The sequence below is a fragment of the Leptonychotes weddellii genome, chromosome 4 (assembly GCF_054177405.1).
Source record: "Leptonychotes weddellii isolate Sample4059 chromosome 4, ASM5417740v2, whole genome shotgun sequence".
Classification (NCBI taxonomy): domain Eukaryota; kingdom Metazoa; phylum Chordata; class Mammalia; order Carnivora; family Phocidae; genus Leptonychotes; species Leptonychotes weddellii.
The window spans coordinates 94,578,004-94,601,752 of NC_138372.1; the positions used below are offsets into that span (position 1 = coordinate 94,578,004).

General features: G+C 41.2%; 1 protein-coding gene across 4 annotated transcripts; it reads left to right on the forward strand.

Moving 5' to 3' along the window:
• On the forward strand, window positions 1–22,868 carry PRPF3 (pre-mRNA processing factor 3). 4 transcript variants are annotated; one of them, XM_006728322.3, is made up of 18 exons: window positions 1–334; window positions 551–1,349; window positions 2,516–2,606; window positions 3,790–3,979; window positions 5,122–5,252; window positions 7,238–7,384; window positions 10,293–10,376; window positions 10,562–10,782; window positions 11,458–11,764; window positions 12,429–12,595; window positions 13,769–13,848; window positions 16,318–16,461; window positions 17,142–17,241; window positions 17,415–17,528; window positions 18,590–18,708; window positions 18,994–19,077; window positions 20,085–20,146; window positions 22,510–22,868. In XM_006728322.3, exons 4-18 carry the CDS (start codon window positions 3,835–3,837, stop codon window positions 22,654–22,656), a joined length of 2,052 nt encoding a protein of 683 aa, XP_006728385.1. In that variant the 5' UTR covers window positions 1–334; window positions 551–1,349; window positions 2,516–2,606; window positions 3,790–3,834; the 3' UTR covers window positions 22,657–22,868. The 4 variants fall into 4 exon arrangements, with proteins under 4 accessions (XP_006728385.1, XP_006728384.1, XP_081671997.1 ...); XM_006728321.3 differs by lacking the exon at window positions 2,516–2,606; XM_081815871.1 differs by lacking the exons at window positions 1–334; window positions 551–1,349; window positions 2,516–2,606 and adding an exon at window positions 1,378–1,473.
• Window positions 22,869–23,749: the final 881 nt, after the last annotated feature.

The window sequence follows — 23,749 nt, forward strand, 5'->3', positions numbered from 1 at the left end:
GAAGCAAGAGAGAAAGCAGGAGGCTACTAAAATAATCCAAGCATTAAAATGAGTAGTGGAGGTGGTAAGAAGCAAATGGGTCTGTATATATTTGAAAGTAGGGCCAATGGAACAGAGGAGTCCAGGAGGGTTCCAAGATTATTGGCTTGCATAACTCTTAAGAATACGGTTGCCATTAATTGAGGATGAAGACTAGGAGCTATTCTTTTGGTGGGGGGAGTGGGGGGTGGAATCAGGAGCTTAGTTTTCATCATGTAAATTTGAAATGTCTGTTACACATTTATGTAGGCAATTGTCTATTATATATAACGTAGCTTTATTGAACTCTGAGGAGGCACTGTTTTATTTTTTTATTTTTAAAGATTTTATTTATTTATTTGAGAGAGAGAGAATGAGAGACAGAGAGCATGAGAGGGAGGAGGGTCAGAGGGAGAAGCAGACTCCCTGTCGAGCAGGGAGCCCGATGCGGGACTCGATCCTGGGACTCCAGGATCATGACCTGAGCCGAAGGCAGACGCTTAACCGACTGAGCCACCCAGGCGCCCAGGAGGCACTGTTTTAAATGCATTGCCCTCAGTCATTCTTGTGGTCCTCAGAGCAGCCCAATGAAGTGGATTTTTTACAGGTGAGTAAACAGGGCTTAAGTAACTTGCCTAATGTCACAGCTAATGAGAGAGAGCTAGAATACAAATCTAGGCAGTCTGACTTTAAAGCCCATGGTCTTAATCATTAAGCAATATCGATTCTCAGAGGATGCCCGGCACATAGTAGTAGGCAGTCAACAAGTATTACGTCAGTGAATGAATGAAACAATAAAAGGCACAGATGGGGGGCTGCTATCTTCAGAGTCCTCCTATGTTCGTCATTTTTCTTGGTGGTCTCTGACACCACGCTTAAGTAAGGGAGAAAGATTAAAGAGGGGTGGCTAATGCTAGTGACAACGACTCTCAGATGGTTTAGTTTCTACCAGAAAGGCCCCGTTTAACCCGAACGCAGAAGCTCGGCTTTTAGCGCATTTATTCATACTAGGAGTACTGCGAGCAGCCCAATTTCTGCTTCAGGCAACATTAACTTCGCAGTAATCTAGTTACCAGATTTCGCTGGAGAAACCTAAAGAGGTAGGAACTTTATGCGCAAACTTTACAGCTCCCGCACGCATGCGCTCCGCCGAGGGGAAAGTGGTTACTACGGCTGCGCGAATCGGTGGCCCGGCCCTTCCCCGTCACATGTCGGGGGACCGCGGCGTGGCGGCGGCTGTGGCGGTAGCGACGGCAGGCCGTAGGGCGGTCGGAGGGTTTCCGGTTCCGGTGTAACGTTCGGGCTCCGTCTCAGGGGCTGAAGTTTGTGAGGTGAGTAGTGGCCCCGGGCCCTGGGAGGGTATCTTTCTGTCTGAGCGGCGAGGGCCAGGGCGCACCCCAAGGGGAGGACCGAGGCGGGAACGTTCAGTGGGAAGGAAGCCGAAAGAAGTACAAGGTTCTGAGGGAGAATGGGTTGGAGTGAGATTGTGGGGAGGAAAAGGGCGGGGGCGGGAAGGGGACGAGGTGGGGAGACCAGCTCTAAGATGAGTTTGGGGAGAACAAGGTGGGGTAGGGAGCCGGTCGGAGATAGGGAGAGAGCAAACAAGTATGGAGGTTGCAGGAGGGAAACTCAGGTTATAGCGAAGAAGAGCACGGAGTAAGGAAATTCTTCACAAGATTGGATTCTGCTACCTGCTCATTCAGACATCCTTCTGCCTTCCTCTTCTTCCACCCCCACCCCGCCGCGCCCCAGGCAGTTACTGTTGAACATTTGATTAGTGACAAAGCTGGTTACTGTTTGAAACTTTTATTTTTGCCCACCGGCTGTTTAGTTTCCTAGAGGATTAGGTAGAAGTTGAATACATTTGTTAGCATGGTACTTGGGCACACATTTCATCTGATAGAGTCGTACCTCATTTGTTGCTTTGGATTTTCAAATTGTTTACACTTTCTAGCCCATGATTCAATTCTAGTGGAATATAAGATCCATTAAGGTGAGGATTGTCTGTTATGTTCATTGTTGTATGTATCCTCAGCACACAGTACACTACTTGAGACCTAGTAATTATGCAGTAAGTATTTATTGAATGATTAAAGATGATTTAGATTTGGGAATTGGCCTCATTTTGTAAAATGAGTAAACTGAGGCACAGAGGAATTACTTGCCCCAAAGCTGGCACATAGAGTTCAGTGTTCCAGATGTTCAGCGTGAACTGTTTCTTCACTCTCTTTGGTCTGAGTATGCTTTTTTTGAGTAATGCACATTTAATATGTAGAGATTTATAGGCTATACTGCTGTCTCATGAGAGGTGAATAGAGCTGCCACAGAATTATTCATATAACATGTCCCTGAGTCACAAAATCTTTCACTCCTGTTTTCATGACTTTAATCTACTAGCTTCCTATGGTTATACCAAAATTAAATATACTGTTTAGCAACAGGTCTTATAGAAGATAAACCTGCCAAGAAAGTAGAAATTAATCAGACTGTCTTTTAGGAGAAAAGATGTCTTAAAACATCTTGAAAGATTGACTCTCAGAGACCCTGATTTGTAGCACTGCTGGGAGGAAGTTTGCTTGGAAATTGAGGTCAGTGCTGTTTATTGACTTTAGGCACTTACAGAGAAAATCAGAGAAGTAAAATTTTCTCTATGCTCATGAGCTTTGCTATTTAAGTAGGAGAGCAGAATGTAAACATGAATAATGTTGAAGAATTACACTAACTTGCATTAAATAACAAAGATTTGTTGTAGAAGGTCCTTTATGATAGTGAAGGGAGAGAGGGAAAGTACATCCAAAATGAGGGTATTCTTTTCTGAGCTAAGGGATTAATCTTATGAAGTCTATTGACAGATCCTGTAGAACATGAGAGAAAATGATCTGGGTCCAGAATTTCCACAGGGATGAATATGACTATAGAGAAATGTGACAACATTCTTAAGGATTAGGAGCTAGCTTGTTTGCTTGCTTGCTTGCTTATTTATTTATTTATTTAAAGTAGGCTCCACACTCAATGTGGGGCTTGAACTCACAACCCTGAGATTGAGAGTTGCATGCTCTACCAACTGAGCCAGCCAGGCACCCCAGGATTAAGAGCTTTTTTTTTTTTTCTTAGCCGGGGGAAGGCCAGTGGGAAAGGGAGAAAGAATCTCGCAGGCTCCATACCCAGCGTGGAACCGGGTGTGGAGCTCATTCCCATAATCCCAAGATCATGACCTGAGCCAAAATCAAGAGCCAGATGCTTGACTGACTGAGCCACCCAGGCACCCTGGATTATGAGCTTTAATATAGGATGACTGACCTGGATAAGGCCACCTTTTTTTTTTTTTAATTCATCCCTTAAAAGAAGGGAAACCTACAGGTCAAGGCTGTGTTAAGGAATGCCTGCCTGGAAGCAGGAGGAATAGAAAAGCTGGTCTCTGGGTGGGCTTTTCAGTCTTGTTTTCAGGTTGTATGTTTGCCAGTCCTTGTTATGACAGGATCAAAAAAGAAGCTAGAACTCATTTCTCAGACTACATTATTCCCAGGGTTTCCTTGTTTATTCCACAGATTTCACTGATCCACTGATACTTACTGAGTTAGGATTACAAACAGAATGTGGTTCTATCTGCTTTGAAGTATGGGTTTTAGGGAAAGTATTTGGCTTGAAATGAAGTGCAGGCACTTGCTTGATTGAGAATAGGGGTGGAGATGGCATTCCTGATATACTAAACATTGCCTGGAATGGTCTTTTCCTACCCTCTAACAGAGCTTTTTCCTGGTTTCTTTTTAGGTGCAGTACTGAAACCCATTTGAGCTACCCTCCTTTTCCTGAAGAATGGCACTGTCTAAGAGGGAGCTGGATGAGCTGAAACCATGGATAGAGAAGACAGTGAAGAGGGTGCTGGGCTTTTCAGAGCCCACAGTGGTCACAGCAGCACTGAACTGTGTGGGGAAGGGCATGGACAAGAAGAAGGCAGCTGGTATGTCCTTTTATGAATCTTTGGACTTAACATATAGCATGATCCTAAACACTGCTTTGAATTTCCCCAAATTCTCTGTTAGGAGTATCTGAAAAAGATCAGGCCACATTTTATTTTCTCCTGCATTATAATAGAAATAGCCTAAGTGACTAATTTTGCTTTTTTTCTTATTTTTTATACTACTCGTGACATACTTTTTTTTTTTTTAAATGTAACCTCTACACCCAACGTGGGGCTTGAACTCATGACCCTGAGATAAAGATGCCTGCTCTACCAACTGAGCCAGCCAGGCACCCCATTTATGACCTATTTTGAATCTCCGACTGACTTCCTTTAACCAATGTATTGAATTAGCTAAGTTATATTTACTTAAGAAATATGCTAAAGTAGATAGGTATATTCAGATTCAGATTGACATCTAAATATATCAAATTCTCTGAAAAAAAAAACATGAAAAAAGTTGAGGAAGGTAGAATTTGTTTATGGTAGTCTCCTATAGCTTGCTGTTTGGGAAGAGTTAGGATAACTTTTTTTTTTTTTTTTTTTAAGATTTTACTTACTTACGGGGCTCCCGGGTGGCTCAGATGGTTAAGCGTCTGCCTTCGGGCTCCCTGCTTGGCGGGGAGCCTGCTTCTCACTCTCCCTCTACTGTTCCCCCTGCTTGTGCTCTCTCACTCTGTCAAATAAATAAATAAAATCTTTTAAAAAAAAAAGATTTTACTTGAGAGTGTATGAGCAGGGGGGAGGGGTAGAGGGAGAGGGAAAAGCAGGCTTCCACCTGAGCAGGGGGCCTCCTGACCCGGGACGCGATCCCAGGCGCCTGGGATCATGACCTGAGCCCAAGGCAGACGCTTAACCGACTGAGCCACCCAGGCGCCCTGTTCATCATAAACTTTGATACTCAACCTAAATAGGTTGCTCTGGCTATGCTACTTCCTACTGCAAAAAATTCTAACTGTGCTTTTACCTCAAAAGGTAAGGTCATTCAATGTAAAAGGATTTATGGAAATCCTACAAAGAACTTAGGACAACATTTCCCTCCCTCCTGGGGATAAAATTTCAGTGTTGGTGTCTGTTATATGCCTAGTATTGGACTAAGTACTCTTATTTTTCAACGCTACCACCCCTTTTTCTCCTGTCAGACCATCTGAAACCTTTTCTTGATGATTCTACTCTCCGATTTGTGGACAAACTGTTTGAGGCTGTGGAGGAAGGCCGAAGCTCTAGACATTCCAAGTCTAGCAGTGACAGGAGCAGAAAAAGAGAGCTGAAGGTAGGTTACAGTTAAGTATCTGATGAGCTTAGGAGTGTTTTGAATGGTAACAAAGTTGCTGAGCTTACGTGGCTCACACTTTGATATCCACTGTTAGAATACATAATATTCAAGAGAGGTACTTAGACATTAAAGGAGAGGAGGTGAACTTGTATTATCACCATCTTGTGGTGATGAACTACCTAAGTTCATGGGTTGAAATACTCCAAGGAAACAGTTGGTAGCTTTGTCCTTTTTCATGTACAGTTAGGAGTTTTTGGTTCTTATGTTTCCCTATGTCTCCTCCACCCTCCCCCTTGCTACTACCTATGAATTGATTGCTCTAAGATTTTATTCTTTGGATTACTTGATAACTAATAGATTGATTCAGAATGTGACTCCACTGCTGTAGACCTCATTGTTGCTCCTTTTAGAGGTTTCTCTGGAATGGACCTGTAGATGGGATACCTAACAGAAATTATTATTTACTCTATGTCCTGAGAGCCTACTGTTTGCTATATAGCAAATTGCTGGTCATCAGGCCCCATGAGTGGAGTACTTAAAAGGACCATCATTACTGTCTTACCTCCTTCACTTTTTATTCGGTAATTGCTGATTTGTCATGCCTTCTTTTAATATTAGCAGCTTCAAGTGGCTGATTTCTCTATCTCTTTTCTGTCTCTTCCATTGAAAAAGTCTTTTCTGTGACTCCCATCAAATCTTCCAAAGTGCATTTGATATCTTGGCTATCCTATTGCTTTTCCTGAGGCACAAAGAGTGAATAAGCAACGTCTGCTTGGTCCCAGGCCAGGCTATGGTACCAAGAGAAATAGAGAATTGTGTGCCTTTTGTGTTTAAGGCATTGTAAGGTGTTCAGAGGAATGAGAAATAGTCCTTGCCTTAAAGGAATTTGCAATTTAAGGGAGGGGAACAACAAAATACAGTCACAAATTATAAAATCTAAGTAACAGTTTCATATAAATTTTAGAGTTGACTGTAGAGTCAGACTGATGTTGAATTTGTTATGTTTGAGGGGGAATGCTTGATCCACAATATACACAGATCTGTGGAGTGAAGTTAGTGCTATAATAGGACACATGGCTGTGTAAGTGCTGAGGCATGCTGTGAATGAAGTGACTACATTGGGTGGGATTAATAAAAACGGTTTCTTGAAGGAGGTATCTAGATAGCCTTGGGATATGGGTCCCATTTTGGTCCATTCAAGTCCCCACCCCACACAATATATTATGGGAGAGTCCTTTTTCTTGAACTGTAGGAGTTCCAGGAAGCGCTCGCCCCTGGCCGAGGATATGTCCTTGCAAAACACGAGCCCTCCTAGTGAAGAGGGGATGTCACCCAAAGCCTACCACCGGTGTGTACATTTGCTTTTTCCCATTGTCCCTTCCAGTTGGCCACTCTTGGTCCTGTTAAATTCACCTTGCAAATTAGTCAACATATTTGAGTTCCCATTGTTTGATGAGAACAAGTGTTATTGGGGAATACTGAAGAAGAAAGAGAAAACCCCTGTCCTGGAAGAGCTTAGACTCTAATTGGGAGAAAGTACTAACATTGAAAGACTTAACACTTGGCAAGCAGAATATCAGCAATGTAATTTTATGTAGTATGAACCCAGGTCTTAAGTGCTAAGAGGATGTGAAACAACAGTTTGATCGGAGTGGGATGAGATTATTTATGAGGAAAACATCCTGGAGGAGGTGAGTTTCAGGCAGGATTTGGAATAGGGGTGTGGAAAAGTTGAGGGAAATCATTACAAATGTAGGAAGTAGCATTTATAAAGACCTTTAGATGGGAACCTTTGTAAGGACGTGGAGATGAAATTTGCTTGACTGGAGTAGGAGAATGATGAAGTTGGGTGAGATGGTCCATTTGGTGGAGGGTCTAGAGGACTCTGGGAAAAGCCACAAAATGCTGATAGGGACTAGGATGATTCTTCCCTTCTCCCATGGGCAGGGAGACAACTCTTCTTTCATCTTGGGTTTCCTTAGGAAGTGTTTGGTGATGACTCTGAGATCTCCAAGGAATCATCAGGAGTAAAGAAGCGACGGATACCCCGTTTTGAGGAGGTGGAAGAGGAGCCTGAAGTGATCCCTGGGCCTCCCTCAGAGAGTCCTGGTATGCTAACTAAGCTCCAGGTGAGTAATTAGGAACTGAAAGCAGTGACTTTATGAGTTGAAGAAGCAAGAGATGCATGGGTCCAGATTTGTTGTGACCTTAATTTGAATTAGTGGTTAGCATCGGGGAAAACTATTGAAATGAGCACCTGTTATGTGGTGAACAAGGTATATTACATACATCATTTGCCCAATTGTGTACCTCATTGGATCATTGAGAAAATTATTGAAATAATCAGAATTTGGCTTGATGGCAGAGGAAAATTTCCAAATACAATGCAGAGATGAGATGATATAATCCACTAAAAATAATTTCAGGTTGACTTTGTTGGGGTGTTGTGGGGCTTTTGTTTTTGTTTTTTCTTTAGATGTTATTTATTTAGAGAGAGAGCGCACACGCAAGCAGAGAAGGGCAGAGGGAGAGAATCCCAAGCAGACTCTGTGCTGAGCACAGAGCCCAGCACAGGGCTCGATCCAAGAGCCAAAACCAAGAGTCAGATGCTTGACCATCTGAGCCACCCAGGTGCCCCGACTTGTGTTGTTGTTTTTTTTAATAGGAATTATCTGGGGGCGCCTGGATGTCTCAGTCAGTTAAGCTTATGCTTTCAGCTCAGAACATGATCCCGGGGTACTGGGATCGAGCTCCGTGTCAGGCTCTCTGTTCAGCAGGGTGTCTGCTTCTCCCTCTCCCTCTTTTCCTCCCCCAACTCATGCTCTCTCTCTCGCTCACTCTTTCTCCCAAATAAAGTCCTTAAAAAAATTTTTTTTTGATACCATTATAAACAGTAAATATTTCTTATACCATTTAAAATTTCTTGGAAGGGAAATAGAATATATACATATATGTGTATGGATGGGTAGATGAATTTCTTTCTTTTCTTTTTTTTTTTTTTTTAAGGTAGGGAAGGGTAGAGGGAGCAAGAGAGAGAGAATCTTAAGCAGGCTCCACGCCCAGCACATAGCCTATCCTGGGGCTCAATCTCGTGACCCTGAGATCATGGCCTGAGCTGAAATCAAGAGTTGAACACTTAACTGATTGAGCCACCCAGGTGCCCCTGAATTTGCTTATTTGTACCTATATATGATATTTCTGCAAGGAAAAAAACTGATACTGGTGCTTTATAGAGAAGAGGGGTGGAAGAAATCATAATATACCCTTTTGTACTTTTTTTGCATTTTGAACTATGTAAATATATCATCTACTCAAAAAAAATGTTTAAAAAGTAAATTCTGAAGGGGCTCCTGGCGGGCTCAGTGAGAAAAGCCTGCAACTCTTGATCTTGGGGTCGTGAGTTTGAGCTCCATGTTGGGTGTAGAGATTACTTAAATAAATAAAACTTCAAAAGAAATTAAAAATAAATTTTATTTATTTATTTTTTTAAAGATTTTATTTATTTACTTATAGGACAGAGAGAGACACAGCAAGAGAGGGAACACAAGCAGGGGAAGAGGGAGAGGGAGAAGCAGGCTTCCCGCCGAGCAGGGAGCCCGACGTGGGGCTCGATCCCAGGACCCTGGGATCATGACCTGAGCCGAAGGCAGACACTTAACGACTGAGCCACCCAGGCGCCCCTAAAAATAAATTTTAAAAAATACCTTGAGGCACCTTGGGAGCAAGGTCTCTTTTGGAAAATTAAAGAAGGGTTATTTGACTGTATTCTCAAAGCTTATCATTTTCATATTCTTTAGGACAAAAGAACGGTTTTACAGAGGCTAGGAAGCAGGTCTTTGCTTTGTTGTCTCCAGTTACCCAAAGCAGGCATTCATAAAAAGTATGATAATTTGGGGCACCTGGCTGGCTCAGTTGGGAGAGCATGCGCTCTTGGTCGCAGGGTCCTGAGTTCAAATCCCATGTTGGGTATAGAAATTCCAAAAAATAAATACACTTTAAAAAAAAGTATGATAATTTGTGTGGATTCTGTTAGGAGTTTTGTTGAAATGCTCATAATAGTCTTGTAGTGTAGGTACTGTTTTTACCCTTTTTAGACACTTGGAGTTTTAGAGATTAAATGCCATGTCCAAGGTCGTACAAGCATTAAGTGTCAGAGTTAAAAGTCAAGCTTGGGTTTCTCTTAACCTGATTTTTTTTTTTAAAGATTTACGTATTTATTTTGAGAGAGGTAGGGGAGAAGTAGTGGGAGAGGGAGAATCCCAAGCAGACTCCATGCTGAGCATGGAGCCTTTCGCAGGGCTCCATCCCACAGAGATCATGACCTGAGCCAAAAACACAAGTCGGACACTTAACCTGAGTCTTAACCATCAAGTTATGTTACTACCTAACATGCTAATCCTTCAATAGGATGATGGGTTGAAAAGTTTCAGTGCTTAACTATATAGCTTATCTTTACTAAATTTTCTAGCCAGTCGTACAGGCCAGAATATGATGGGTTCATTCAAAAAATTTTAGTTCTCTAGACCTGAAAGCCTTTTGCATTTAGGAACCTATATAGGAGAAATAAAAAAGATGTTGAGGTGCCTGGGTGGCTCAGTTGGTTAACAGTCTGCCTTTGGGGGGGCGCCTGGGTGGCTCAGATGGTTAAGCGTCTGCCTTCGGCTCAGGTCATGATACCAGGGTCCTGGGATCGAGCCCCACGTCGGGCTCCCTGCTCAGCGGGGAGTCTGCTTCTCCCTCTCCCTCTGCCTCTCCCCCTGCTCATGCTCTCTCTCTCTCTGTATCTCTATGTCTCAAATGAATAAATAAAATCTTAAAAAAAAAAAAGAGTCTGCCTTTGGCTCAGGTCATGATCCTGGGGTCCTGGGATCGAGCCCCACATCGGGGGGCCTGAGCAGGGGGCCTGCTTCTCCTCCCTCTGCCGCTCCCCTTGCTTGTGCTCTCTCTGTCTCCCTCCACCAAATGAATAAATAAAATCTTGTAAAAAAAGAGAGAGAGATGTTAACAGTTTTTTAACTTCTCTCCCATCGAGAACAGATCAAACAGATGATGGAGGCAGCTACACGGCAAATCGAGGAGAGGAAAAAACAGCTGAGCTTCATTAGCCCCCCTACACCTCAGGTATTATGAAAAGAAGACTCTTTAGCAAAGAATTTCTTGCCGTCCACTCATTTGAGAGTCTGGAAGGTGACTGCATGTTCCACCCCACAATCTACCAGTGTGTGTGTGTGTGTTTGTGTATTTGTGTGTAACCTGTCTGCCTGTCTAATTCTTCTGATTCTGACTTCTTTTTCTCTGGCTCACAGCCAAAGACTCCTTCTTCCTCCCAACCAGAGCGACTTCCAATTGGCAACACTATCCAGCCCTCCCAGGCTGCCACTTTCATGAATGATGCCATTGAGAAGGCAAGGAAAGCAGCTGAACTACAAGCCCGCATCCAAGCCCAGCTGGCACTGAAGCCAGGGCTCATTGGCAATGCCAACATGGTGGGCCTGGCCAATCTCCATGCCATGGGCATTGCTCCCCCGTGAGTATCTATTTCATGGAACCTCTTGTTACTTCTGAACCTGGAGAAGCAATAATGAAGGTTAAAAAGAACAAACAAAAACCTGGAGCATTACTGATTCTCTTCTTCCAAAGAACCTACATCATTTCTTAGTTTTATATTTCTTACGTATGCTGAATAAATACCAGTTGAACTCTTTTAGCTTCCTTGTTGCAGAACTTATCTTCTTTTTACAATTGGTAGAACTGAGGTTAAGATTATTCATTTGTTGTTGGAGCTAGGAATAGAACCTGGTCTTCTGGTTCCTAACCCAGAGCCAAATCCATTAAATCACAGTGAGTGATACCAGATCTGAGCATTTTCTACACTGGGTAAAGATGATAGACTTTATTTTTAACACATACAATTGGTTTGGCATATTATGTCTGACTCAGAAATTCAGGAGTGAAATAGGATTGCGAATTCTTATCAATGTAATATATATATAAATTCGTTTCATCTGATTGTATTCTATACTCAAATATTTAGTTTGATGTTTTGAATCAAGGTGTTACTATTCACTGATGGGCTTATGTTCCCTAGAATTGTGTAACCTATTATCTTTGTTGGGTTTGATTTATTTTATTTTATTTTGTTTTTGTTTGCTTTATTTATTGTCCCATGTGATAATTTATTTCTTTGTGGGCTATTTCTCAGGAAGGTGGAGTTAAAAGATCAAACTAAACCTACACCACTGATTCTCGATGAGCAAGGTCGCACTGTAGATGCAACAGGCAAGGAGATTGAGCTGACACACCGCATGCCTACTCTGAAGGCCAATATTCGTGCTGTGAAAAGGGAACAATTCAAACAACAGCTAAAAGAAAAGCCATCAGAAGACATGGAGTCTAATACCTTTTTTGACCCCCGAGTCTCAATTGCCCCTTCCCAGCGCCAGAGACGCACTTTTAAATTCCATGACAAGGGCAAATTTGAGAAGATTGCCCAGCGATTACGGACAAAGGTACCTGGTTTAGAATATAACCTAGAACTTCAAGAAGTTAGGAAGGGGACAAAGGAAATTTAATACAGTCCTAAAATACTATCAACCCAGTTCTCTAAGTTTTAGGCAATTAGATACACAAGTAATAAAGCAATGACTAATTTTTAAAATACTTCATTTATTCCTGGAATACTTGATTTTTAGCTGATTTGTCTTCTTGATTACATTCTGCTTAGGTGGAAATAAAACTGAGTTTGAAAACTCACATACAAACAGTGGAAGGAAACAATTCAGAACACTGAGTAACTGAGGAAAGCTAGCCTGGTATTAACATTTACTGCAGATAAATTAACTCCACACGTGGAGAGTTAAGAATTGACTATATATTCAGTGAGTTTTGCTCTTGTTTTCATTCTCTAAGAATGGTGTTTTCATAAAATTCCATTTCTGTATATTTGCTGTAGGCACACAGTGGGGTGAAGGGTGGTGATGAGAGTAGTTGTATGTAAATCAACTAAGGATAAAATAAAGTTGAAGGTTCTTCTGAGCTTTCAGAAATTATGAATTCTTTGCATTAGGCATAAAGAGTTCCAACAAGAGAGTGCTTTAAAATTTGGGGTTCTATCATGTCCCTGTTTTCTGTGGTTCCACTTTATCTTCATGTCTTGGTTTATTTTCTCTTCAGGCTCAACTGGAGAAGCTGCAGGCAGAAATCTCACAGGCAGCTCGAAAAACAGGCATCCATACTTCAACGAGGCTGGCCCTCATTGCTCCTAAAAAAGAGCTAAAGGAAGGAGATATCCCTGAAATTGAGTGGTGGGACTCTTACATCATCCCCAATGGCTTTGACCTGTGAGTTTGTTAGTTAATACCTTTTAATAAGGCTAGAGTTTTACTGGGAGAGTACTCATGCATTAAGTAAAATTTTTAAATCCTGGGAAAATAGGTAACCATACACAGACCATGTATTTGTGAAGAATATGTTGTATAGGTTTTTTTTTTTAGTTTTTGGGGTTAACGTAGGAAGGAACAGGCACAAATAATCTAAAAGAGAAAGGATGTAAATTTTTTTTTTTTTTTAAAGATTTTATTTATTTTTATTTGAGAGAGAGAGAATGCGAGAGAGCAAGTACATGAGAGGGGGGAGGGTCAGAGGGAGAAGCAGACTCCCTGCCGAACAGGGAGCCGGATGTGGGACTCGATCCAGGGACTCCAGGATCATGACCTGAGCTGAAGGCAGTCGCTTAACCAACTGAGCCACCCAGGCGCCCCGAAAGGATGTAAATTTTATATTTGCTTTGGCTATACATAATTATTTGTTTTCTTAATTACATTTTTCTGCTACTTACAATAGGTTTTTATATTTCTTAAAGATCCAGTCTTAGAGGGGTGCCTGGGTGGCTCAGTCATTAAGGGTCCTGCGATCAAGCCCTGAATCGGGCTCCCTGCTTGGCAGGCAACATGCTTCTCCCTCTCCCTCTCCCACTCCCCCTGCTTGTGTTCCTGCTCTCACTGTCTCTCTCTCTCTGTCAAATAAATAAATAAAATCTTTAAAAAAAAAAAAAAATCCAGTCCTAGAATAGAGGAAGGATTCTTAATTGATGGGGGAGAGAATGGTAAATAAAACATTTAAGAAACATTTGGAGAGCTTTAATTATATCTGCTCTTAATTCTGAGATTAAGAGCTTTACGAGACTTTGTCACAGCGTTTCCCCTTACCCTTCCTCTGTCAGCCACTGTCCCAGGGAGCTATTGTTATTAGTGAGAGAATGTGACAACCATCAGGGATGTTAGGGTAGGGAAAAGGTTGAGAATGACTGGTGTAGAGAGTATGTCCAACCTTAGGGGAAGCCAGTTTTCTCATCTTGAAAATTATGTGTAATATATTTACATGTTGTAGATAAACACTAAAAAGTGCTAGAACACATCATGGAGAGTGCATTTTTTCATTGTGTTTCTGAGACTCCCTCTCTCGGAATTGTCTCTACCCACATATCCTGTTTTCCCTTCTTCCTCCAATTTTAGTACAGAGGAAAATCCCAAGAGAGAAGATTATTTTGGAATCACAAATCTTGTTGAACATCCAGCCCAACTCAACCCTCCAGGTAAAGTATAAATTACTCAGTTAAGGCTCTAGAGAAGTATTATCCAATGGAACGTCATGTGATATGAACATGTTCTCCCACCTGTGCTGACCATACAGTACCTACTATCCACTTGTGACTATTGAGCATTTGAAAACTGAGTTGCACTAATACAACTGAAAGACGAAATTTTAAACTATATTCAATTTTAATTAATTTCAATTTAAATAATGTATGTGTGGGGCACCTGGGTGACTCAGTTGGTTAACATCTGACTCTTGATTTCAGCTCAGGTCATGATCTCAGGGTTGTGGGATCGAGCCCTGTGTCAGGCTCTGTGCTGGGTGTGGAGCCTGCTGCTTAAGATTCTCTCTCTCCCTCTGTTACTCCTCCTCGTATGCATGCACGCACTCTCTCTTTATAAATAAATAAATCTTTAAAAATAGACAGATAGAGGGGCGCCTGGGTGGCTCAGTCATTAAGCGTCTGCCTTCGGCTCAGGTCCTGATCCCAGCATCCTGGGATCGAGCCCTGCATTGGGCTCTCTGCTCGGTGGGAAGCCTGCTTCTCCCTCTCCCACTCCCCCTGCTTGTGTTCCCTCTCTCGCTGTGTCACTCTCTGTCAAATAAATAAAATCTTTAAAAAAAATCAGATAGATAGGTAGATAGATAGTGTATGTATGTGGCTATTGGCTACAGTATTGGACAGTGCAGCTCTAGAGCATTGAGGCCTACTCCAGAGATGGTTTCACTGATGTATATAACAAGTTAGGTTTTAAAAATCATTCTTGGGATGCCTGAGTGGCTCAGTCGGTTAAGTGTCTGACTCTTGATCTCAGCTCAGGTCCTGATCTCAGAGTTGTGAGGTTAAGCCCCACGTTGGGCTCCACGCTGGGCATGGAACCTACTTAAAAAAAATTAAAAAAATAAAAAGCATTCTTATCTTTGACTCCCAACTCCATCTTATACACCATTACTAAATACCTGTCCTTCTTCAGTCTTCTTTGTCTTTTGTAGCAAAAGCCTGTTGGCTCACTCAGAAGAGATAGGTTTTAGTTGTGGCTGTGTTTTTAACTAGCTGAATCCCTTGGGTAAATAACTTAGAACACAGAACTTTCTCACATGTAGAGATAATATTAACTGTTACGTCTTCTTCAAGAGTTACGCAGATCATAAAAGATTTTAACACTTTCATCAGATTTGGGATGAACAGAGGAGATAATACCTCAATTAGTAAATTTGGAAAAATAGATTGAGACTTCGACGTCATACAGTGTATGATAATCATTGAATATTACTTAATCAGAGTCTACTTAGATGTCATCAGTGTGGATCGTTAGAACATAAGGGATTTTGTTTGTTTTAAAAAGTTGAGAGGCACCTCGGTGGCTCAGTTGAGCATCTGACTCTTGGCTTCGCCTCAGGTCATGATCTCAGGGTCGTCAGATCGAGGAGCACCACATCAGGCTCCACACTCAGCGGGGAGTCTGCATGAGATTCCCCTTCCCTCTCTCCACCCCCCACTTGCGTGTGTGCACACTCTTTCTATAAAAAAAATAATCTTCAAAAACTAATGAGAAGTTGAGGGGGTGCCTGGCTGGCTCATGTCAGAAGCGCTTGTGAGTCTTGATCTCAGGGTCATGAGTTTGAGCCCTACCTTGGATGTGGACATTGCTTAAATAAATAACCTTTAAAAATAATAATAAGTAAAATTAAATAAAAAGTTGAGTAAACCTGCTTTGGGAGTCTAGAGGATTTTCCCCAATCCCTATAACTCTAAAATTATAAATTTCATCATCTTAGCCCCACCTACCCCAAATCCTCATACCTTGCAACTGGAGCAGCTCTCATTTTGTTCTCTGTATTTGCCACTTTTCAGTTGATTAAAGGGTTCAACTGCTTCAAGAAAAAACAAGTTAGAACACTCCCATGAAAAATAAGAATGCTTTTTTAAAAATGTAACATACTACCATTATCACAACCTAAAAATAATAACAGGGCTCCTGGGTGGCTCAGTCGGTTAAGCATCTGGCTTTGGCTCGGGTCATGATCCACACCCCACATTAAAAGAAACTTTAATTGTTATTTTTTTTTTTTAAGATTTTATTTATTTATTTATTTGAGAGAGAAAGAGAGAGCATACAAGCGGGGGCAGGGGCAGAGGGAGAGGGAGAAGCAGGCTCCCCACTGAGCAGGGAGCCCCATGTGAGACACTTGGGTGGCTCAGTCGGTTAAGCGTCTGCCTTCGGCTCAGGTCATGATCCCGGGGTCCTGGGATCGAGTCCCACATTGGGCTCCTTGCTGAGCGGGGAGTCTGCTTTTCCCTCTGCCTGTCGCTTCCCCCTGGTTGTGCTCTCTCTCTCTCTCTCACAAATAAATAAATAAAACCTTAAAAAAAATAAAAATAAAGTTTCTTTTAATGTGATTGATATTCACCTACATTCCTCTAATAGGCTTATTGCTTTTGTACTTTCATTTCTCTACCTGGCAGTTGACAATGACACACCAGTTACTCTGGGGGTATATCTTACCAAGAAGGAACAGAAGAAACTTCGAAGGCAAACAAGGAGGGAAGCACAGAAGGAACTACAAGAGAAAGTCAGGCTCGGCCTGATGCCTCCTCCAGAACCCAAAGGTACATATCTTAGAGGCAGGGAAGAAAGGGTGGTATGTTTGTTTATCTCTGTAATTCTAGAGGAACTTTCACCTCTTCCTATATTTGTGTGCTTTCCGTTTCTCTGAATCATTCCTTGATTCTTTTCTTCCTTTCCTAAATTTCTACAATCTTATTAAGACAGGTCAACATATTCACTGTAGAGGTCATTTAAGGCTTATTTTTAAGTATAAAAATATATAACATTGTGATCTTTCTGGAAAAATAATGGTCTTGAAATTCATGAAGATAGTAGCTGCAGTGTGTGCATGAAGTTGTTTTGTACATAATTATTAATATTTGAAAAATGAAAATACTGTTAAAAGAAACCTTCACTCTGTAGTTCCCATTATCGTTCAGTAATATTTTGAGTGAGCACTGTTATATGTAGGACCTTTAACTAAATGCTGTGATCAGAGTGAAAAATACCAAAGAAATTAAGTTCCTTATCTTTCATAAATTTTCAAGCAGTGTAAGTAAATGTATACCAACTATTTAGATTGTGTGTCCTTCCACAAATGCTGGGCTTTTCAAGATAGAGGTTTCTGGAGGAAATGAGCTTTGAGCAGAGATTTGAAATAGGTAAACAGCATGAATTGAGAAGACGTGACAGGTTATCCTAGCTGAAGAATTATTGTTTTCTATCCTCTCTCCACGTGCAGTGAGAATTTCAAATTTGATGCGAGTATTAGGAACAGAAGCTGTTCAAGACCCCACGAAGGTAGAAGCCCATGTCAGAGCTCAGATGGCAAAAAGACAGAAGTAAGTGCCATGGGATTGGGTGGAAACCCAGGGCAAGTACCTTTCCCAGACTCTTCTGGGGGGATCCATATTTGGAGGGAGGGGAGAGTCCTCTGTTGCTCTCTCTTTCCCTCAGCTTTGCCTCTGATCTTCAATGCCTTTCTCACTTGTGGATGTCCTTCCTGTCACGACAGAGCGCATGAAGAGGCCAACGCTGCCCGAAAACTTACAGCAGAACAGAGAAAGGTCAAGAAAATTAAAAAGCTTAAAGAAGACATTTCACAGGGGGTACACATATCTGTATATAGGTAGGTGTCCAATCTGGGCCAGCCTTTGCCTTAGAAATACCAAAAATTTTCCAAGTGCTTGAGGCAGAATCACTGTGGTCTAAAGCACACCTAACATCAGTCCCTACTCTCTTCTGTGACCCCAGCATGAATCAGGAGCTAATAAATCTTTTATAATGAGGGAGGTTTAAAGACCTACTCTTCTATCTCTGAGGCTTTTCAATGAACCAGTACTAGTTCTGAAGAATGAATGAATGAATGAATATACTTGTTGAGACCAATCTGTGAACTAAGGATCATTCATCCTTTGTGAAATATAAAATAACCTATTTCTCCAGGAAGCATTAAAAGTTCCTTTATTCAGAAACTATATTCTTATCCTCACTTTTGCAGTAATCCTTTTATTTCCACTCCAAAGTACATTTTATACATTGTAAATATTCTCTAACCTTCCTGTTGATTTAATATTTTCATTTTATTTTATGTTGAGTGCATGTGTACCTTCCATTTTTTAAAATGTGCTCCTTTTCAATAACTAGCTCTTTATTATGAAAGTGATAAATTATTATAAAAGTAGTGAAAGCTTATTAAATTTTTTTTTTAATCTAATACAACAGAAGGCCCTTACTGAAAAAGTCCCCTTCTTACTCTGATTCCTTAACACCGTAGGTAATTGTGACTAACAGTTTTTTGTGTACCCTTATGGAAATTTTCCATGCATAGCATTCTGACTACTTTACATTATAAGCATCTAGGAGACAAAATTTGTTGATCTTTATACTCAAGAACAATTAGCTTACACATATTTTCGGATGATGGTAAATACCTCACCTTTCTTAGAGTAAATTTTCATTACCTGCTATTTGTTGTAGGGTGTACAATACTCGTCTTTGGAGTATAAGGCAGTGGAATTACTTCGAGACTCATTGATTCTACCTTTCAAGCATTAGCGTATTTGCTTACTTCAAAGGCCTTTGTTTTTAGAGAGAAAACCATTTTGGATCCATCTATTTATTTGCCATTCCATTCAGGCAGCTACTGATGCTAAAACAAAAGCCATAACTAAACTTTCCCTTCTCCAGAGTTCGAAATTTGAGCAACCCAGCCAAGAAGTTCAAGATTGAGGCCAATGCTGGGCAACTGTACCTGACAGGGGTGGTGGTACTGCACAAGGATGTCAACGTGGTAGTAGTGGAAGGGGGTGAGTCTGAAAAAACTGAGGGAGACCATCCCCACGCAACCCTAGGCCTTGAAGTGATTAGAATGGTGGGGAGAAAGGAGGCAAAGACAAGACTTTTAGAGCCATACCTGGGTTTAATATCCTGGGCCTCTGTTTCTGTGTTTATTAGAGTAGAAGGACCTAAGATACGGTTCCTGGGATTGTTTCAACTACCACATTAAGGTCTGAGTAACGAATGAGCTCAGAGGTTCTTTCTACTTCATCATCTTCCAAAATTCTGGCAAAATTCTCCTTCTCTGTTTCCAGGCCCCAAGGCCCAGAAGAAATTTAAGCGTCTTATGCTGCATCGGATAAAGTGGGATGAACAGACATCTAACACAAAGGGAGATGGTGAATGGGGGTTAGAGGGAGTTTAGTGGGAGGTGGGGATGGTACTCTGTCCATTCATCTATTCCCTCCCAGTGACGCTTGCTCACACTAGATAATGTTTAGGAATTTTATTTTATTTTAAGATTTTATTTATTTGAGAGAGAGAATGAGATAGAGAGCATGAGAGGGGGGAGGGTCAGAGGGAGAAGCAGACTCCCCGCTGAGCAGGGAGCCCGACGCAGCACTCGATCCCGGGACTCCAGGATCATGACCTGAGCTGAAGGCAGTCGCTTAACCAACTGAGCCACCCAGGCGCCCAGTGTTTAGGAATTTTAGAAAGACCCATGTGGACTATGAACATGGTAGACATTCATACAGTATTTATTATGTGATAATATGTGTGAATGTTAGTTTTTCTTCTGCCTGACCTTTAAGGTCAGGTTTCCCTGACTTAAGTTTTCCCTGTCTGCCTGGTCACTGGTTGTGGGAGTGTATTGAGTTTGTGAAAATTCAGCTATAAATACTTTTTTTTTTTAAGATTTTATTTATTTATTTGACAGAAACAGAGCATAAGCAAGGGGAGCGGCAGGCAGAGGGAGAGACAGCAGCAGGCTCCCCGCTGAGTAGGGAGCCCGATGTGGGGCTTGATCCCAGGACCCTGGGAACATGACCTGAGCTGAAGGCAGACGTTTAACCGACTGAGCCACCCAGGCGCCCCTTAGGACAAGTTTTTATTGTTAATTGCTTGTCTTTTATTTATCTCCTTATTCCCAGTACCTGGGGCAGTTCTTGATATATGTAGGTGCTCAGTAAATGCTGAATTAATTAATAATCTCTACCTGTTCGGAGCTTTCAGTCTAATTTGGGGGAAATAAAAATAAGAGAAGACATTTGACCCTGATACACGGCAAAAGGGGGACAATATTTAAAAGAATTGAGATAGACTTTTGAAAACTCTTTGTTTAGAACCTAAATCTTGGTCTCTAGTCTAAGACTAGAGCAAGATTTAGCTATATTGTCTTTTCCAGATGATGAGGAATCTGATGAGGAAGCTGTGAAGAAAACCAATAAATGTGTACTAGTCTGGGAGGTAGGTAATCTTCTGTTAAACATTGAAGCAGAACTTTAGCTAATTCCTGGTTGTTTATACCATTCTAATGGAGCAGTGGAATGGTAAAACTAAGCAATGGCTGATTCCTTAAGTAATTCATTTTTCTTTTTGGAATTCATTGGTAAACATTTGCCCGCAGATTCTTCCTGATTATATTTTAGTTAAATTGATGAGTATATAGTATATGCCACCTGGGGGAGAGTATGGAAAACTGGTGGCAAGAATACAAATTCTCGACCAAGTCGTTTATTTCACAGTCATGGATATGAGATTTGGAAAAAGGGAAATGAACCATTGTGGGATTTTTTTGGTCTGGATATAATGAAAGAAGTACTAGACTTTAGAATATAAAGTTGGGAGTCTGGGCAGTACCACTCATTAGCTGTTCAACTGGTCAAGACACTTAACATCAATTACTGTTGGTTTATCTACAAAATGTGGGTATTATTTTCCCTTTCTATTCTTTTCTGAGCAGAATTAGATTACTGTGTAATAGTGCTCTGTAAAATGGAGCTTGTTTGTGGTTATACAGTTCCCTCATCCCTGAAATCTTAGCGAACCAGTATTCGTTCTGAAGAATGAATTAATGAATATGCTTATTCAGGCCAAGGTGTGAATTAAGGATTGTTCATTGTTTGTGAAGCATAAAATACCATCCTATTTTTCCAGGAAGCATTAAGAGTTTCTTTCTTAAATAATTATATCCTTATCCTGATGTGTTGCAGTAATCCTTTTATTCCCACTCCAAAATACATTTTTACATTGTAAATATTTTCTACCTTTGTATTGATTGAATGTTTTCATTTTATTCTTTTATGTTGAATACATATATCTTTATTTTTTAAATGTACTTATGTTTAGTAACGTTCTTTATTACAAAATTATTTCAAAAGTGGTAAATGCTTATTAAAATAAATTCTAGTAACACAGAAGAACACTTACTGAAATGGTCCCCTTCTAATTCTCTAATTCTTTAAGATCACTCTTTATAGGCAGTTAATGTTCTTCATGTATCCTTTTTTCTTATCCCAGACTCCTCCAATTTATGCATACAAATTAGATCATAATAACCATTATACACCACCTGCATATTTAAGATCCTAACCCCTTCATCTCTTCCAATTTCTCTTCCATTTATCTCTGAGAGTCCACAGGAATTGTATTTCAGGTTCAGAAACAAGCCAAGTTCTACTCTAGCTTCTTATTGGAATTTGATCCCTGAGAATCTCTTGAGATAGCACTTTATGACTGCCATTGCTGCTGGTGCCTTTGGCAGGATTGTGGTTACACCCAGTACTGTATGTTTTTCTATTGTAGTTCTCTTCGGGTACCCCCCTCACTGCTCCCACTCCCCTCTTTTCCTCACCTTCATACTGTTCTTGGTCAGTGGGCCCCAAAGCCTCCTGCTTGTATACAGGGTCTCACTGAGGGGGAAGGACTCTCTCCTTTAAGGCCTAAATCTAGTCCTTAGAGGCCTGGTGGGTAAGTAGTTCATCCCATCTCACGCTCCATAGTCCTTCCAGACTTGCTCTTTCATCCAGGTATCAGAGCACAGAATTCCTCATCCTCCATTCAGTCAAAATACTGAAACCTTTATGCCTCTAAATTCATGAAGACTCACACAAATACCCAAGAGGGTGGAGGTTAGAATAGCTTTTACCATAAAACCATGCTCAGCTAGGCACATTGCTACACAACTTTTACTAGGTTTTAAAGATTCATTTATCAAAGGGGCACCTGGGTGGTTCAGATGGTTAAGTGTCTGCCTTTGGCTCAGGTCATGATCATGGTCCTGGGATCGAGCCTCGCGTGGGGCTCCCTGCTCAGCAGAGAGTCTGCTTCTCTCTCTCTCCCTCTGCCCCTCCACCCCCCTTGTGCACACACAATGGCCCTGCCTCTCTCTCTCAAATAACATCTTTAAAAATAAATATTTATTTACTTATTTATTTGAGAGAGAGAGAATGTGTGTGCATATGCACATGGGGAGGGGGAGAGGGAGAGAATCTCAAGCAGACTTCCTGCTGAGTCCCAGAGCCTGACTCAGGGCTTGATCTCACAACCCTGAGATCATGACCTGAGCCGAAATCAAGAGTCGGATACTTAACTGATGGAGCCACCCAGGCGCCCTGAAAATGTTATTAGGTTTTAGAAAAGAATGTTCTGATTTAAATTAGAAATTGCAGTGTTTTGGGGCACCTGGCTGGCTCAGTTGGTGGAGCCTACAACTCTTGATCTTGGGGTTGTAGGTTGGAGCCCCACACTGGGTGTAGAGATTACTTTAAAAAATAAAATCTTTAAAAAAAATTGCAGTGTTCTTATTACAGATTTTGTCTCTTTCCCAGGGTACAGCCAAAGACCGGAGCTTTGGGGAGATGAAGTTCAAACAGTGCCCTACAGAGAACATGGCTCGAGAGCACTTCAAAAAGCATGGGGCTGAACACTACTGGGACCTTGCACTGAGTGAATCTGTGTTGGAGTCCACCGACTGAAACTACTGCAAGCCCTTGCCTCTCCCCTCCTGCCCTTGTCTCTTCAGTCCGCTCATTCTACTTCCCAACCCAGTCCCACATGTGTGTGTGATCTCAGAACTGTGCCAAGCTGACATTGGGACAAAGGGAAAACACCTTAGTCCTTTCCCCAGTCAGCCTGGCGCTGCCCTTTATTCCCCTTATGTGCATATGATTAAAGAGTTATTTTTAAAGTTGGTATGATATTTTTCACACACTTACAGGTATTGGAGTTTGGGTCTTCAGGTGATCTTTTCTCCCAACTTCTAGCAATTGCTGTGGAAAAAGAAAATTTTGTCATTGATACCTGTGTATATATAAATGGATGGATGGATGGATGAATGGATGGATATGTATTTTTGATGTCTGTTGGAAATTTCTCATCTTGGAGCAAGAGTGATAAATACTGTTTTCCTGGAGCAGAGTAAAGCAGGAGGTGTTAAGTGGGTAAAAGAGGGTGGAACAAATGAGTGTCCATCTGTTAACCTTCAATAGAGTCACAGGGCAGATTACCTCTGGTCTTGACTGTAGTCTTAACAGGAAGTCATTGCTTCAAACAGGTGCATATATGAGAATGTGTGTTGTGGGTGAAGTGGGCACAGGGAGAGTCCAAGGAGGATGTTATGGGTCAGTTTGTAAAATGGAATAGGATTCAGGAATTTAGCCTATTTCCTCTCTTTACTAATTAAAAAAAAAAAAAAAAACCTTTTTCTAAAAGACAATGCGTAGTTTCTTTTTTCTTTTCCAATGAATCTGACTAGATGTGGTTCTGTTAAAGAATGTAATGTTTCTGGTTTGATTTTAGGAGTATTTAGGTCAGCATAAGTATCCATTGAAGTCCAAAATTCTTACCATATCTACACTTCCATTTCATGTTGCCTGTTGAGGACATACTGGGAATGGATCGAACACAGGAGCCATTAGAGCTCCCATAACTTCCTCTAGTTGGAGTTTACCAGGAAGTGGTGTTGGAAAATGGATACTTGATCAGAAGTTAAAACATTCTTTATTATAAAATTAGCCCTTTTTAAAAAGTTTTATGTGTTTCAGGTCCTAGTTAGAGTTCCAATTTTAA